Genomic DNA, 15,018 nt, shown 5'->3' with positions numbered 1-15,018 from the left:
GTCACCCTGAGCGCCCCCAAATCCTCTCAAACAAACCCCAAGCGCCCCAAATTCCTCTCTGGGACCCCCAAAACTCCTTCGAGCCCCCTCCCCCAGCACCCCAGAGCCTCCCACTCCCCCTCCCCGTTAATGCTCTTAACGAGGGGGGTTCGCGGGGGGGGGTTTGGGACACAAACACGCGAATCTGGGCACTGATGGAACAATGCTGCCCTTGAATCCCGTGCCTGTCCTGCAGGATGGCAAGCCTTGGCATGGACAGGATGTGTCCTTGGAGTCCCCACCACAGCACAGCTGAGCAGAGAGAGACTGGATGCAGCATCTGCACCTAATGGATGAGTTTTGTCAAGTGCTACAACAACCCAGGAAACTGCACCAGCCCCGAGGGCGCTTGGAAAGCAAAGGCAGTATTTCAGCTGCCTGCCTGCCCTGTCAGAGCAGCTCTGAAGGCTCCTTTGTATAGAACCCAACCAGCGTTAAGCACTGAACAGATATTAAAAAAGAGTAAAGCTGACCTGCAGCCATGTTCTACTGGATAAAAAGCCACTGACTTGTGTTTTCCCTGGAGAGGCAAACAGGAGGAAAGCCAGAATAAAACCAGGGACACAAGGGAGATAACTTCAGCTGAGGGATGTGGCAGCAGAGGCACTGCCCTTGGGCCCACCAACAGAGACTTGTTTTGGATGTTCACCCAGGATCCCAACAGTGATGCACAAAGCCTGCTCCATGTAACAATCTCATTATTGCTTTGGGTTTTGTATTTCTGAGCTTGCTTCCAAATTTAGTCAAGATCTGCCCTTTTGCTTCACTTGCATAGAGGTTCCCCAAGTGTCAGGAGGGAGCCTGCTGCCAGGAGCTGCTCGGGTGGAGCTCAGGGACCCAGGAGCAGCTGAGCAAAGCTGTGCCTGTGGACAAGCTCTGCAGCAAGAGCCTGGTGATGTGGAAGCTGGAGATCAGGGGAGAGGCCCCACAGCAGGGGGAGTGAGCTGACCCCAAAGAGGAGTCATCCTCTGCTCCCTGTACCACGCTGTCCCTACTGTGACAAACCATGGCACTGCTGGGGTGCCACGGTGCTCACAGGCCCTGTCACCACTGGCACTGTCTGACCATGGACAGACACAGAGGCTGTACTGGGGCACAGGCAGGTGCTTCGTCTACTTCTCCTTGGGGTGGGGGTTAAAAATGGCCTGAGAACCACGATCTGGCATGGGAGAAGTGGTAAATCCATCCCAGGTGTAAATCAGGACTGGCTGATTCTCTACAGAACCTCACAGAGAGAGAGACAGAGAACAGAGCACGTTTGGCCACCTCCATCTGCTCTCAGCAAAGTGCAGCTGTGAGGAGCAGCCCTGATGCCTCTGAGAGGACACACTGTTCTTGATAGTAACATAGGTGAGGAATTTATTGGAAATGCACTTTAACTTCTGAGATTAACTGCTTTTAAAGAGAACAGGTTTATAGTGCACCCCAAACAAGATTCTCTTCCTGGGAAGGGTAAAGGCCAGAAAAAGCTTTTGCTTTGAGTTGTCAGTCACTGTCCAGCTGAAAATGGGGAGGGATAATCACAGCTGTGAAGAGATCAGAGAGGTGTGGGGGATGCTAAAGGGGCACCCCCAAGGATCAAGGGTTAGGAAGTAATTTCTGGAAGATGACTCACTCATACTGAAGAATTTGGAACAGATGTGCCATTTTCTCTGCATATGGTGCTGGCCAGGCACAAGTCAGGATGAGTTGGGATCATGCACCCACCTCATCCTCAAACACCCCTTCAAAAAATAAACCCTCTGCCACAAGGACAGTGTCTCAGCCAGTGTCCCAGGCTGGGCAGCCCCTCCTCTGCCCCTGAACTATTTGGGTCCTCAGTGATGGTGTCTTCCCAGGTGAGCTCCATCCTGGTGGTTCCTCTTTCCCGTCCCAGCTGCTGTGTAGGTCTGTCAGGAAGGAGCTGCCTCCTGTGTGCTGGTGCTGGGAGCTGTGCCCTCCTGCTGCTGCAGCCTCTGGAGCAGGAGCAGCACGTTGTCCGTGAGCTCATTGCGCGGCCGCCCCATCCCGCCGAGCTTCACGGGCCGCAGGCTGGCGTGGGGGGGCTCGTAGGGAGAGCAGCACTCCTCACTCAGGAGCAGCCACGTGCTGTCAGGGTCCACCTGCATCAAGTGCAGGAAAACACTATGGAAAACAGAGGAAAAAAGAGTAAGGACAAAGCCTTGTGGTTGGCACCCAACGGGGTTATTAAGAGCTAAGGAAAGCTTTGATGCTGTTGGCAACCTCTGGCAGCTGCACAAATTCTGCTCTTTACAGAGGGCAGTGCAGTGGCCCCTGTGCCCAAGAAAGCAGCTCTGTGTCTCACAGCTACTGGCACGTGGGAGAAAAAGATTTGTGATACCACACAGTCACTTATGGATATCAAACAAGCAGCTGGTGCAGGACTGACCCAGGCTCGGTGCTGGCACTGTGTGAGCTGCTGCTGGCACAAGCACAAACCTGCCTGTCCCACGTGCTGGATAGATGACTGTGGGTGACTGCATGTGCTACGTGTATCTGGGATCTTTTGGACAACAGCTCCTGCAGAGATCTTGGGAGAAGCTGTTTGTGTTGTTCACCACCCTCTCTAGTTTTTGGGGAGTGAGGGAGTTAACTCTTCTGGGCTTCTCTGCCTTTCCAGAGGTGGCAAACCCAAGAGTATTTGGGGACAGCTGCCCAGGCTGGGCCCCAAGGGAAGCTCAGCTCTATTTGAGGGCTTTTTGCTCAAGTGAGACCTCCCACAATCCCAAGTCCTTATTAGCTGCCTCCAAATTTTTGCCACCTTTCACAGAGTAGGATTTTAAACCAAAACCAAACACAATCTTCATTAACAACAGAGTGAAGGAAAAGAGGAATCACAACTTCCTCTGCAGATTTACTGCTGTGTTGATGGTTTTCACTTTGCATTTCCATACCTCAGTGAGATGGGATTTGCCTTTCCAGCATGCCCTTCACACAGGGCTCCAGCTGTGAGCTGCTGGGACACAGCTGCTGCTGAAGAGCAGGAAGCTCAAGGAGTGAAAGAGCAAATGCTGATTTGTGTGACCTACACCTATCCACTCCCTCCTGCCAGTTCTCCCTGCAGCAACCTTTGGGCTTAAGCTAGGTCTGTGTCAGGGTTTAATGCACACAAGGTGTACTAGGCTTAACTGGTATTAAACTCTCTGGCTGTGCCATGAACAAAATTAGACTGCAATTTGCAAGGCCTCTTCCTGAGTGGTGCTGAGTGCTCTGTGAGCACCACAGGCACACAGCACTCACCACACCTACGGTACAGTTTTCCAAGACCCCAGTAAAGCCCAGCCATGCATCTTCAGGTCTCTAGTTTTCAGTGAAATCATGGAGCTGTGAGAACAGCTGCCAGCTCAGGTAATGGGAAAAGAAATCAAGTAAGTCTGTCTCTGCTCCCCCAAGAAGAACAGGACTGAACTCTCTCTCTCTAAAAGCAAAGATCACTTGCTAAAAAAGCCACACAAAATCCAGATCTGACTGGTGTCCAAATTTCTCCTGGAAGAGCTTTCATCCCTAAAGTGAGGTTGCTTCCAATGTAAAGCAGGGAGAAATCCCTTTGAGAAGCTCTCCTCTGAAAAGGGAGTGCAGTGCCATGGGAAAGTGAAAGAGCACAGAAATGAGATGAAGGTAGGAGAGAGCTCCCTCTCCTTTTCACAATAACCCTGTGGATGTGACTTGTTACTCATGCACAGCCAAAGCTGTTGCTTTTGCCTCTCTGCCATGAACATGTCACCTGTCCCCCAGTGTAGGTCTCTGAACAGCAAGAGGGGAGATGTCACCACTGAAGCTGTTGGCAGTGTCCCCTCCCAAAGGTGCTGGCAGTGCCTATCTGCCTGCTCCAGAGGAACCAGTGGGAATGTGCTCCACAGTGATAGCTGGGCTTGGCAACAGCTGCCTCAGCAACACAACCTTTTTCTGTGGATTGGCCAGATGCAGGTGAGCTCACAGGACTCCTCACTCCCCTGGCTTTGCTCCTGCACCTCTGCTGACTGGAAGGGGAGGACTGGCCCACTCGGTGCCAGCCCAAGCAGGGGCTGGCAGGGGCAGGGTATGGAGCTCTCCCTGCTGCCATCCTGGCTCCAGCTCTGCAGACACTGCCCTGCCCGTGCCCTCAGCTTGGCTATGAGAGCAGGAGCCCTCAGCTCGGTGTGCCAGCAAACACCAGCTCCCAGTGCTTCCACCCAGGTTTCAATGGGCAGCTGCAGAGATAATCCTTGCTCCTTATGGCTGGGATGGGAGCAGGCAAGGGCAACGAGTTGCTGTGAAGTGAACATGGGAAGAGGGGATGTTGTGCAGCAGGCTGCTGATCCCCAGCACACACACAGCTGTAGCTCTTGCACTCACAGCACAGACACTCTGCTCTCCAACCTCTTCCCAATCAGCTGCTCCAGGGAGAGCGACCCTCAGAGATTATCCAGACCCTGGAGCACTCACTGCCTCTGGTGCCCATAATGGTTTGAGGCTGTGATTATCCCTGATAGCCTGGAGTGCTCTGCAGCCTAAAGAACAACTTGACTTTTACATTTTCAAACTAACTCTGGGGTAGTTTCCAAGCAACCCGTTTCCATAGCAAAGAATCCTGGGGTTAATCCAAGTTTGTTTTCTGTTGTTGCCTTTTTATTTTTTTTTCTTAAATATCACTTTATTGAATTTTGCCTTGAGCAGGTGGCTGTTCTGGCATGCTTCAATCCAGCCTGGGAGTGACAGCTGACAATGAATACCCAACAAACCCCACAAGCAAACCAGAAGAGGTAAGCTGCATAATCAACTTTGGTATGAAAAAAGCTCCCCAAATACCTCATATTTGTCCCAAGTGTGCTAAACTTATTCTACTAGCATAGAGCAATTTGGCTATTCTACTGCCTTGTCTTTGCCCAAACTCCAAGCAAAGCCATGGGAGCAGACTGGCAGAAGGACAAGGATTCCTGGCTTTCCATCCCTGCTGGATGTTTAACTGGATACAGCCCACTATAGGCTTTGGTAAGAACTGAGGAAATTATTTCAGCATCTTAGGGGGAAAAAAAAATATAATTTGTATCCAGACTGCTGACTGAAAGGTCATGGGCTGCAAACATTTAGTAGGAATTAAGTGTAAATTTCAAAACAATCACTTGAAACTGAAAGAACGGAAAACTACTTGTCAGTTTTGACAAGGGCCAGTGACAATTTCCTAATCTCTTTTCCTTCAAGGTTTTATTCCCTGAAGTGAAAAGCTTGTCAGGGATGATGCAACTGCACAAATTGACGAGAAGCTCAGATTTACATACTGTGACTTTCAGTTTCCACCATCTCCCCTGGCCTTGCTCCCAGAGGTGGGGCCCCACATGCTGCCCCTTGCTCAAGTCTTTCTGGGCACTTCCCCATCCTTGCAGGGGCTCATCTTCTTCAATTATGGCAAAGACATTTCTAGTGCTCCTTGCCATTCCCAAACTCTTCTTCAGTAGGTTTGGTCCCTTTGGTGATTTTGCATTTGGTTTTTGTTTGTTGTTTGGTTTTTTAAAAACCTTTGGATAATACTCTCCTGGAATACTCTCAGCAGTCATCTTCTAGTAAAACCTATTGTTATTGTCCCATTTTCTCTTCCTCAGATGTGCTGGAGTTCTTTTTTTCCCAGCATCTATTTTTGCCTGTTGAGTATTGCATGAAACTGCAGTTACAGAAATCACTTACTCCCACTGCTTCATCTAATAAAGCTACAGGGTCCCATAAATGGGATTAAGCAGACTCCTTGGGGCATGATAACATCCCTGGATGATAGCCAAACTCCCTTTTTCCTTCTTTTTTTTTTTTTTTTTTGTGTGGCTCAAGCACCTTGGCCAAAACTTCCTGCTCAGCCCTCTGCATGCTTACAGAATCCTCACATAGTCAGTGCATGATTTTTGGAACTACAGCTGACTTTGCAAGTCCTGACCTTGCTCTTGACAGGTCACAACCCATCAGTTGAATAAGAACCCTAAGAGCTGAGCAAAGGCCAGTTAGTATAAATCACCATGGCAAGCTGATTCCAAACATCCTTTTGCCTCCTATGATTTCTGCAGTGATAAAGCTGAGTTATGTGACGTACGCTGGCGCTCAGGCTGGGGCTAAGATTAGTTCTGGTCTATCTGTTTTTAGAAGCATTTAAAATGCAGAATTTCTCATGTATCAGGCTGATAACACTGCCCTTGCTTAGATGGAAAGGCCCTTATGTGTGACAGCCCGTGTCAGCTGGCAGGATTACTTTCAGGCACATGGAGAGCAAGAAGAGCCAGAACTTAAGAGGAATGTGGTGGTCCAGCAGCTGGAGAACAGAAATGGAAGGGTGGCTGAGAAGTGATTCTTATCCTGATACAGGAGCTGATTGTTATGGTCCAAACTCATTCTGACTTTTCCAGGCTGAAACCTCATATCAGGGAAATGCAGTTAAAAGTGAGTGTGATACAATGAACTCTGGTACATTCAGGCTTCAAGACCAGGGATCACACAGGGCTAAACTGAAAAAAATATAAACCCAAAAGAAACCTCCTTGCTCCATGCTGCCATGTCTGTAGTGTCAGGCACAGGCATGATGCATGCTTCAGTGCATACATGTGTCTGGTCAATGGAGTTAAACAGGAGACAGCAAGGGCTTCCAGGAGCAGCTTGGTTCACATATGTGATGTGTGGTGCATCAAAAGCATGGGGGGAGGAGCAAAACATATGGCATTTTCCCCTTAAAATATAATAAAAATAACACACAGGAGAAAAATGTTACTTGCCCTGAACTTTGCTGCCCTTTTGCTCTAACAAGTGAGCTCACTTCAGCATACAGCTTCCAACAGGGCTCATTTCATATTCCCCCTACCCCTGCTGTTGGGGGGAAATTGCACAGCTTCTCAAGCTGCTTGCTTAATGATTTAAAAGCTTCTGATTCCAAATATCTAGATAAACCCTGGTGTTCTGCTTTTCATCCAGCATTGCTTGCACAGACTGAGGCATTATTGCATTAAGGGGATGCACTCCCACAGCATAGAGCCCCTCTGCAGAACAAATGCTGCTGGAGCCTGCTGTGCTGCTGTGAAAGCCTCCAAGGTAAAAATAAACCTGCTCCCATCCGTGCAGAGATACAAACAAAGGAATGCTCCAGCTCGGGAGAGCTCTGCCTCTGAACTGCTGCCCAGCCACACAAAGCCCTTCACACCCTGCACCCCCGGGAGCCTGGGCTTTGTCAAAGGGAACGGATGGGCTGCACTTCCCTTTGCTTCCCTTTCCAGCAGCCTGCCCTGGAAATCCGAAACCGCAGAGTCTGCTGCTTTCCCCTCCCTTCGGGGGGAAAAGGGCTGGCCACACAGGAAGGGGGGCTGGCTGGTTTTCAGCCCCATCCTTCGGTAGAGGGGCTTCCTGATTTATGTCCCATGTTCTGTACCTGGACTTCTTTTGTCTCCCGAAATCCCCAGCTTTGGTTCCAGGTGACAACATATGACAACAGTGATTTCTTATCCTGACAGCAGAACATGCTGAGCTGGATTTTGTACACCAAGCAGCAAAGTATGTCTGTCAACACTTCCTAGAGCTGGAGTGTGCTCACCTAAACTGTCTTTGCTCTTTTAGACTCTCCCAGCCTTCTCAAGAGCAACACTGGTGCCAAGACTGACAGCTTCCCAAACAAACTCTGGTCCACCTGGCAGAGCCTGGGCTGGAGCCCAGGGAAAATGGAAGGATAACAGAAGTAGATCCCCCAGCCTGCAGAAGGTATTAAGTGATAAAATACAAGGGAATGCCTGGCACATCCTCTTCCATAGTTGTCTTCCCTCTGCAGTTTGATGCCACCAGTGGGCCAAAAGCCTCGAGTACCTGGCTAGGAACAAGCAAGTAGCACATCTTCCCCTCTATCCCCAAATGCACCACAAGGTCACCTGTAATGTGACAAGCCCTGTTGTACAGGACTTGAACGTGCTGGAAGGTGGAACAGGGAAGGTGAAAAAGGAATGGGATCACCATGCTCCCTCTGTCCCTCCTGTTTGTACACTCAACACACCTGCATTTAAGAGACATTACCTCTGGGCAGCTTCTTGCAGTTTCACAGGTTGCTTGGCACTGAGGTAAATCAGGCAGGCATCTGCTACTTTATTCAGGTCACTCTCGCCTGCAGAAATGGAACAGGAAAGAAGGGTAGGAGGTGACCTCCTCAGCAGCTGCTGCCTAATGGAATCAGCTCCAAATTGGCAGCAGAGGCTTCAGAGCCTTTGAGCTGTCTGACCCACAGCTCTTCTGACCTTGCCTTTTAAGCATCTTGCTGCAAAGCCAGGAAAGCAATCAAGGGCACTGAGAGGAAAAGAGCAACTAGCCAGCAAACCTTCTCCCTCATCAAAGCCAGTTCCAGAAATTTCACTTGGGGAGAATTTCAGAGTTTCATTCAACAGAAGACTGTGATGTGCTGGATTTAAAGGGTCCCCCAGAGATAAGCCCACAATAGGACTAGTCAAGCTAGCCAGAAGTCTTATCTGGGCTCCAGTTTGTCCAGTAAGAACAAAGTGTGGCCCAACAGCAATGCAGGGACTCTGTTCTGCACCACAAGTGGGATGAGCAGTCACATTTTGCGTGTGGTGGGAACCTTCTCTCCCATTTGTCTCCTGGGGAGAAAAGCACCCAGCACCTCTTTACAGAGCTCCCAAAGAGAACAGATTCAGGCTAGAGAAGATCGGGAAATCAATTCTGGGCAGCAGGAGGAGAAGTAGCAAATTGAGAGGAGACAGTAAAGTCTGGCAGAGATCCACACAACCTGTGCTTCCTCTGCTACTCACCCATGTCCAGCTTCTCACAGAGAGAGCCCAGGCCCTGCAGCACAGCCAGCTGCAGCTTGAAGGCCAGTGTGTGGCTGTACACAGGCCCAGCTCTGGCACTCACTGGGGCCTGGCTGAGGAGGGAGCTGGTCAGCTTGGGCAGGACATCTTTGGAGAACCTCTGCCTCAGGAAGTCCCCACATGTTTGACCCAGGGTACACAGCACCTAAGAGAGACAACAGTTACAGGGGAGAGTGCACACACTGGCCTGGGAGGAGCTCAGTGATCCACACCAGCCTGGAGGGTTCAGACATTCACTCTCCTGGAGAACTGTTTTTGCAGGGGAGAGCACTGTGACCACACCTGCCCCAGTTTCCCCATAATGAGCAGAAGGTGAATGTTTGAGAGGCTGAGTGAGCTCTGCAGTGTCACCTGGCTGACCTCCTGGGCTGCCCTTCCCTCATTAGCACAGTAAAGGTAAGAGCAGCTCTGCATTCTTACTCAGAATTAGTGGAGGAGTCTCTGATGGAAAATCCCATTAAATATGATTATATCCTTAAATCTCTTTTGTAGTGCAGACAACCAATCCTTCCAAACACGTCAGCAAGCAGAAAGGCCAAGTGGCCACAGAAATGGGCACCCAGCACTACTGGTGTCTGCACAGGATCAAACTCAAACTGGGTAGAGAATGGCCCTAAATGCATGTAAAAACAAAGGGGGATCCATGTGGCCAGAACACTGATCTCTCTTTTGGAACTTCACTGAGCTCATGGTCTCAGTGTGCAGGACTGAGATGCTGGTTATGTTATGTTTGTTTTACACCGATATGACACTTCTGGTCCTGGAATTTAGGCAGGAAGACACTTTGGGGGGAATTCATACAGCAAAACCCAAGCTGGGTGCAAATTATAATGACGACTTGAACTTTTCAAGAGTTAATTAGTTTTTGTACAGCAATCTCTACCTCCTTTTAGGACAGGCACAGGTATGGCTATTCTGAGACTGTAGTGCATGGCTTGTGGAATTTCAGGAATCAAAACTCTCTTTATTCACACTGAAGGATTCTAAAATGAATCTCACTCTGCCCAGCAGACAAATTCCTCTGCAATGCTGGGGCTGGCAACCTCTGGAAACATGCTTTACTGGCCAGCCTGTGAGTCAGGAGGAGAAAGGAGCCAGCTGTCAAGGTCAGGAGCTCTTTAACAATGTCATTATAGGGCCAAGTGTTTATTCAACCTCTCCCTTACCTTGCCAATGCCTCAATCATGAAATGTTCCCCTGTCTTCAATCTGAGACTTCCAAAGAGGATGCTGGGACTGTGTCTCCAGCAAGGCCAAGCTGCACTGCATGGTGCCCCAACATCTGCTGAGGCTGTAGAGCTGTTTTTCTCACCCCTGCAATAACCACCAACATTGCTGCTTCCCCCAGGAACAGCATCAAGGCTTTACCTGTGGACGAGCTGCAGTGAGAGTGGCACAAACCAACCCACAGCAGAGCACAGTGACCCCACGCTCCAAACCACATTTAAACATCACTGCAGGAGCTTGGTGCTCTCTCCTGAGCTGCAGCACTGCCTGAGCCCCCTCCTGAGCCCAAGCCCCAGCTGGAAATGCTGCTGGCAGTCACTGCCATACCTTGAAGGCTCTGAGCACTGCCAGAGGGTCGTCGTTAATCAGCCGGGTGACGAGAACTGGCCAGACACGGTGAGCCATGGGAAGCAGATGGTTTCCATGAGGATGCAGCATGGTTACACAGAGCTCCAGCACGTCCAGGACCTGGGCAGGAGGGGAGGGAACAGACTCTGAGTGCTGCAGTGCCAGGCATTCAGGTGGATCCCAGCATCACAGCAGCAAGCTGGGAGGAGGGGTTGAACTGCAAAGGGTGCAGTTTTACCGCAGCAGGAACGGGGACAAGTGAACAGTGCTAGAAATCAGGCCTGCTTGGAAAGGGACAAGCACTGCAGTGACACAACCTGTGCTGGGTACAGAGCTGGGCTGGGAGCAGGGCAGGATTCCTGCCCCGATCCCACTTGGACTCCACTGCGGCTGCGGCAGCAGGATCACCTGGCAGAGCTGGGGCTGCTGGGATGAGAATCTAGGTTATGCCTCATTTTTCTGTCTCACTTTGCACTTTAAAAGGAGGCCACCTTCAAAGGGTTTTCATAATTAGAAAAAAGCCAGGCTTTTAGCCCTGCTTATCATCACCCCAGCTACTTCAAAAACATTCATCAGCCTGTGCACTGCAGCCTGAGGAAGGGGGATGGGAGGCACAGATGGGAGAAAGATGCTTCTGTTTCCTCCAAAGGACAAAGCACAAGACTTAACTGTCATGAGCATCAAGGCAAAGTGTCCAATACAAAGCCACCCTTAAGATTCTGTTCGGCCTGGCTGCCATTCCTAATCCAGAGCACTCCCAAAAAACTATCTCCCTTTCTCTTGCCAGGCTTGGAGGATCTGTCCTGCTGGAGCATATGGCAGCACAAACCTGGGGATGGCAGGGAGCCCAACGTGCATGGCACACACGCTGACGAGCTACCAGCCCCTTCATGGGCACCATCTGTCCCCTCAGAGCCAGCGATTACCGACCTTCAGCCGCACTCGGAGGCTCCCGTCAGACAGCAAGTGGATGCACCTCTCCATCACATCCTTGGCCAGCTGAGCGTGGCTTGGCATTGGAGCCTCTCCTTCTGGGTCAGAGTTGGGCTCTGGCTTAGCGAGGGGAACCTCATCTGGAAGACAAAACCATTACTGAAGCCATGAAAATGACTTGGGAGCTCTGGGAAATCACAGTCACAGATCACCCACCTACAACGACTCTGCAAATTCCTGAGTAAGGCCTTTGGCATTTTTTAATGTGCTTAGATATAGTTAAGCCTATGAGTTCTGTGAGGTAGTGTCAGGTTCAGTTACGAGTGTGGGGCCAGGGAACATTCGCTTTCTTTACGGGACAATGCAGCTGGTCTGACATTTGCAGTCTCTTCTCACCATGGACTTATTTCCCATTGATTTTTATTAAAAATGAAAAGCCTGGGTATTTAAAGATGAAGTATTTAAAGGTCAGGATTGCAGCACAGTCCAGTGAAGACTAAAAAGTTTCCTATATAAATGTCTGCAGTGCCCGCCACGGCCAAGTGAGAAGGGAGCAGTGGCATCATTAGCCAGGAGAAAACAGTACAGAGATTCCCAAAGGAACATGAGGAAACCACATAGGATCCTGGAAAGAGGAAACTTCAGGTCCTGAACCCAAATGAACTGTTACAAGGGAAGAAAAAACACAGTGTGCTTGTGTTTCAGAGCTAGAGAAGCCTTGATCTGCTAACATTTGGCTCCCCTACTCAAAGAGAACAAAGTGAGAACACCCAACAGCACTTTACATGAAGCAAGGCCAGCCCAAAGAAGACCTGAGACTGTCAGCCTGGTCCCAAGGGCCCCATGTGACAAAAGGACATCTCAGAGGTCACAGTCTCTCTGCAAGCTGACCATGCTCCTCTCCAGCACTGACCTGCCTCCTCCTCCTCCTCCAGGTCAGGAAGATCCCCCTCTGCGATCTGCTTCTGGCAGATGTAGTCAAGGAAGAATCTTTCCACTTCTTGACTTGTCAATGTCACCTCCTGCTGTCCCTGGGACTGAGCCCTGCTCTGGCTCTTGTCAGTCTGCCTTTGCTGGTGCCCCTCAGCGCTGGGCATTCCAAACCACTGCACTGCAAAAAAGGAACTGACATGTCACTGGGCAACCATGATCCCCTCCTGCAAGTCAGCAAGGTGCCATGGATTCCATGAGAGATGAGATGGTTCTCACACCTCATGGGATTGCACCTGACTCAGGCATCTGCTGTCACATTCCAGTCACCTCCTTGATAGTATGGGAAAGTTAAAAAGGAATACATGGTAAAAGCAAAAAGAAATACATGCCATGTGCTCCTACAGAATGTTCATGGGAGCAGTGAACCCATCCTTTCTCAGCCACTAAAGGCCATGTTCCTGTGAAAGGCTACAGTCCAGGCAAACTGGAGAGGGAAAGCTACTGGTGATCATTGCTTGAGCACTGCCCCAGCAAGCAAAGCACAGTGGCCATCACACTGCAATGCCTTGGCTACCTGGAACCTCCCATGGCAAGTGGAAAGGCCCAAGACAAGTACCCTTAGTGACAGCAAGGCTGAATTACACAAAGAAAACATTGCTTTAGTACCTAGAGCAGTCATGACTGAGTGGAGGACCCTGAGGAAGGTGGAAGCCTGGCTATTGTAAGTCTGATCTAGTGCAGACAGGACATCTTGGATTACATCTTCTATCAGTGGCAGCAAGCTGGCATCTGAATGCCTCAGCATCGTGTCCAGGACCTGGGATGCACGTGGCTGACAGGCCAGCTGGCGCAGATTCAGGGAAATCCCGTTCACCAGATAGTCAGAGTTCTCATTGATCAAATACCGCACTGAGTCGTAACCACAGGCCTCACATATGTCTGCCAGGGTCCCCAGTGCTGTCTCACTGATGAGCAGAGTCCTGTCACCAGCCTTCTCCAGCACAGGGTAGAGAGCTGACAACAGCAGCAGCCGGAACTCCTTCCCGAGGACAGCAGCAAAGCAGCCAACGCCCTCCAGCTGGATGCAGATCTGCCAGATGTTGCTATTCATGGTGCGGATTGTGACTGGGGGCTCTGGGGACAGATGGAGAATGCTGCTGGATGCACCCCCTGCATGGACAGCGAGTCCCAGGTGCTGCACCGACTGCTCAGGGCTGCTTTCCTCTGTGTCAATGCTAGTCACCAAATACCAGTTTGCCTGGTCCATGTACTCATCCAGAATGGATGTTATGGACCTTTTGAGATCATCCACGCTCAGTGGAACTTCCCTCTCCTGCAGGAAATCCACTCCCACCCCGGCAGCTCCCATGACCAGCTCGTTGAGGATCATGGCTGCCTGCTTTCGGTACAGGCCAGACTCACTGTACAGCCCCATGAAGTGATCCACAAGCAGGTAGAGGTTCCCATAGTAGCCAAGAACACGACACACTTGCTGAAGGAGCTGGAAAACCTTCTCCTCTGTGAAGAAGCGGAAATATTTCTTCTGGCACCTGCCCTTCTGCACACCCTGCTGCAAGGGGCCCGGTGGCCCAGGGTGCCGGGCCTCCACTATCTTCACATCTGTCACATCCAGCTCCAGAACCTGCACCAGCGCCTTGGACAGGCGCTGCAGGTGGGACACGGAGTTGAGGACAATGTTAATCTTGGGGCCCAGCAGCTTCAGGTAGCCCAGCAATAAGCTCAGCGTGGAAACCTTGCCCATGTCATCCTGAGAGTTCATCAGGCGGGGAAGGGCTGTGGCAAGGGAATGGAGGTTCTCAGAGAGGACATCAGCAAGAGCCCTGCTCTGTGCCACAATCCTCTGCTCTGCAATCCCTTGCAGAACTTTGTTACACCTGCTCTGGACTTCGCTGTTTTCATCATTAACCAGCCCAACCAAGGCCTTTAAGAGGTGACTGAATGAGTCCACCAGTGACTGACTGCAGTTCCTCAGTAAGTGGTGGACCAGCTCCACCAGCTCCAGTCTCACCTTCCAGTGGGGGTGACCTGAAGAAGATTCAACCACCTTATGCAAGAGAAGAGAGAGTTTTTCAGCAGTACTTTTCGTCCAGTCAAGTCCTCTGTGGATCATTAGCTCTGATATTCTGCTGTGCTCCACTAGCAGCTTTTCCTTACTCTTTGGGATTCTGGCTAGCTGTTTGTCAGCCATGACCAAGCCAACAATCAAATAAAAGAGTCTGATGGCAGAAACAGTGGTTTTGTGACCTTGTTTGATGTCTCCAGCAATAACTCGAGACAGTGTAATAGAAATCCCAGGCAGAAAAGAAGCAAACAAATCCCCACATCGCTGTGCCTCGTCTTCATCCAGGTGTCGGTGCTCCTGGCAGTCACACTGCAGAAGCAGGACCTGCAAGCACTCCAAAGCAGAGATCTTGATTTGCTTTGCTTTTTCTTGTTCTGCAAGTGTCAGAAGCAAAGACACAGCAAATCCTAGGAGCGGAAGGGTGGAAGGTTGGTACAGAGACAAGATAACATCCCCATAAGCCGAATGCATCAGGGTGTGGAGTGCCTGGATCACAGCCAGCTTCAGCTCCTCGGACAGCGGGGCGGTTTTGCCCGAGCTGGGAGGGGGAGCGAGGCAGGTACAGAGCTCAGAGAAGAGCTCCTGCAGCAGCTCCTGCTTCTTCACGCACGTCGCGGCAAGCACGGAGGAGATGCACTGCACC

The 15,018-nt window shown here is 50.6% G+C and overlaps 1 protein-coding gene across 1 annotated transcript in view; it reads right to left on the bottom strand.

The window, feature by feature from the left end:
• Positions 1 to 1,371: 1,371 nt before the first annotated feature.
• Positions 1,372 to 15,018, bottom strand: part of TTI1 (TELO2 interacting protein 1) — a 15,047-nt gene continuing 1,400 nt past the window's right edge. Inside the window, exons 2-8 of the mRNA XM_005422302.2 lie at positions 12,959 to 15,011; positions 12,273 to 12,470; positions 11,357 to 11,499; positions 10,406 to 10,546; positions 8,793 to 8,997; positions 8,047 to 8,134; positions 1,372 to 2,163 (exon numbers count right to left, since the gene is read on the bottom strand). Coding sequence (XP_005422359.1) covers positions 1,932 to 2,163; positions 8,047 to 8,134; positions 8,793 to 8,997; positions 10,406 to 10,546; positions 11,357 to 11,499; positions 12,273 to 12,470; positions 12,959 to 15,011 — 3,060 coding nt within the window. The 3' untranslated portion in view covers positions 1,372 to 1,931. The remainder of the gene's footprint in view (positions 2,164 to 8,046; positions 8,135 to 8,792; positions 8,998 to 10,405; positions 10,547 to 11,356; positions 11,500 to 12,272; positions 12,471 to 12,958; positions 15,012 to 15,018) is intronic.

This window comes from Geospiza fortis, unplaced genomic scaffold, assembly GCF_000277835.1.
Source record: "Geospiza fortis unplaced genomic scaffold, GeoFor_1.0 scaffold188, whole genome shotgun sequence".
Lineage (NCBI taxonomy): Eukaryota > Metazoa > Chordata > Aves > Passeriformes > Thraupidae > Geospiza > Geospiza fortis.
Note: the sequence above shows the minus strand (reverse complement) of the source record. Positions and strands in the feature narration are given on the sequence as shown.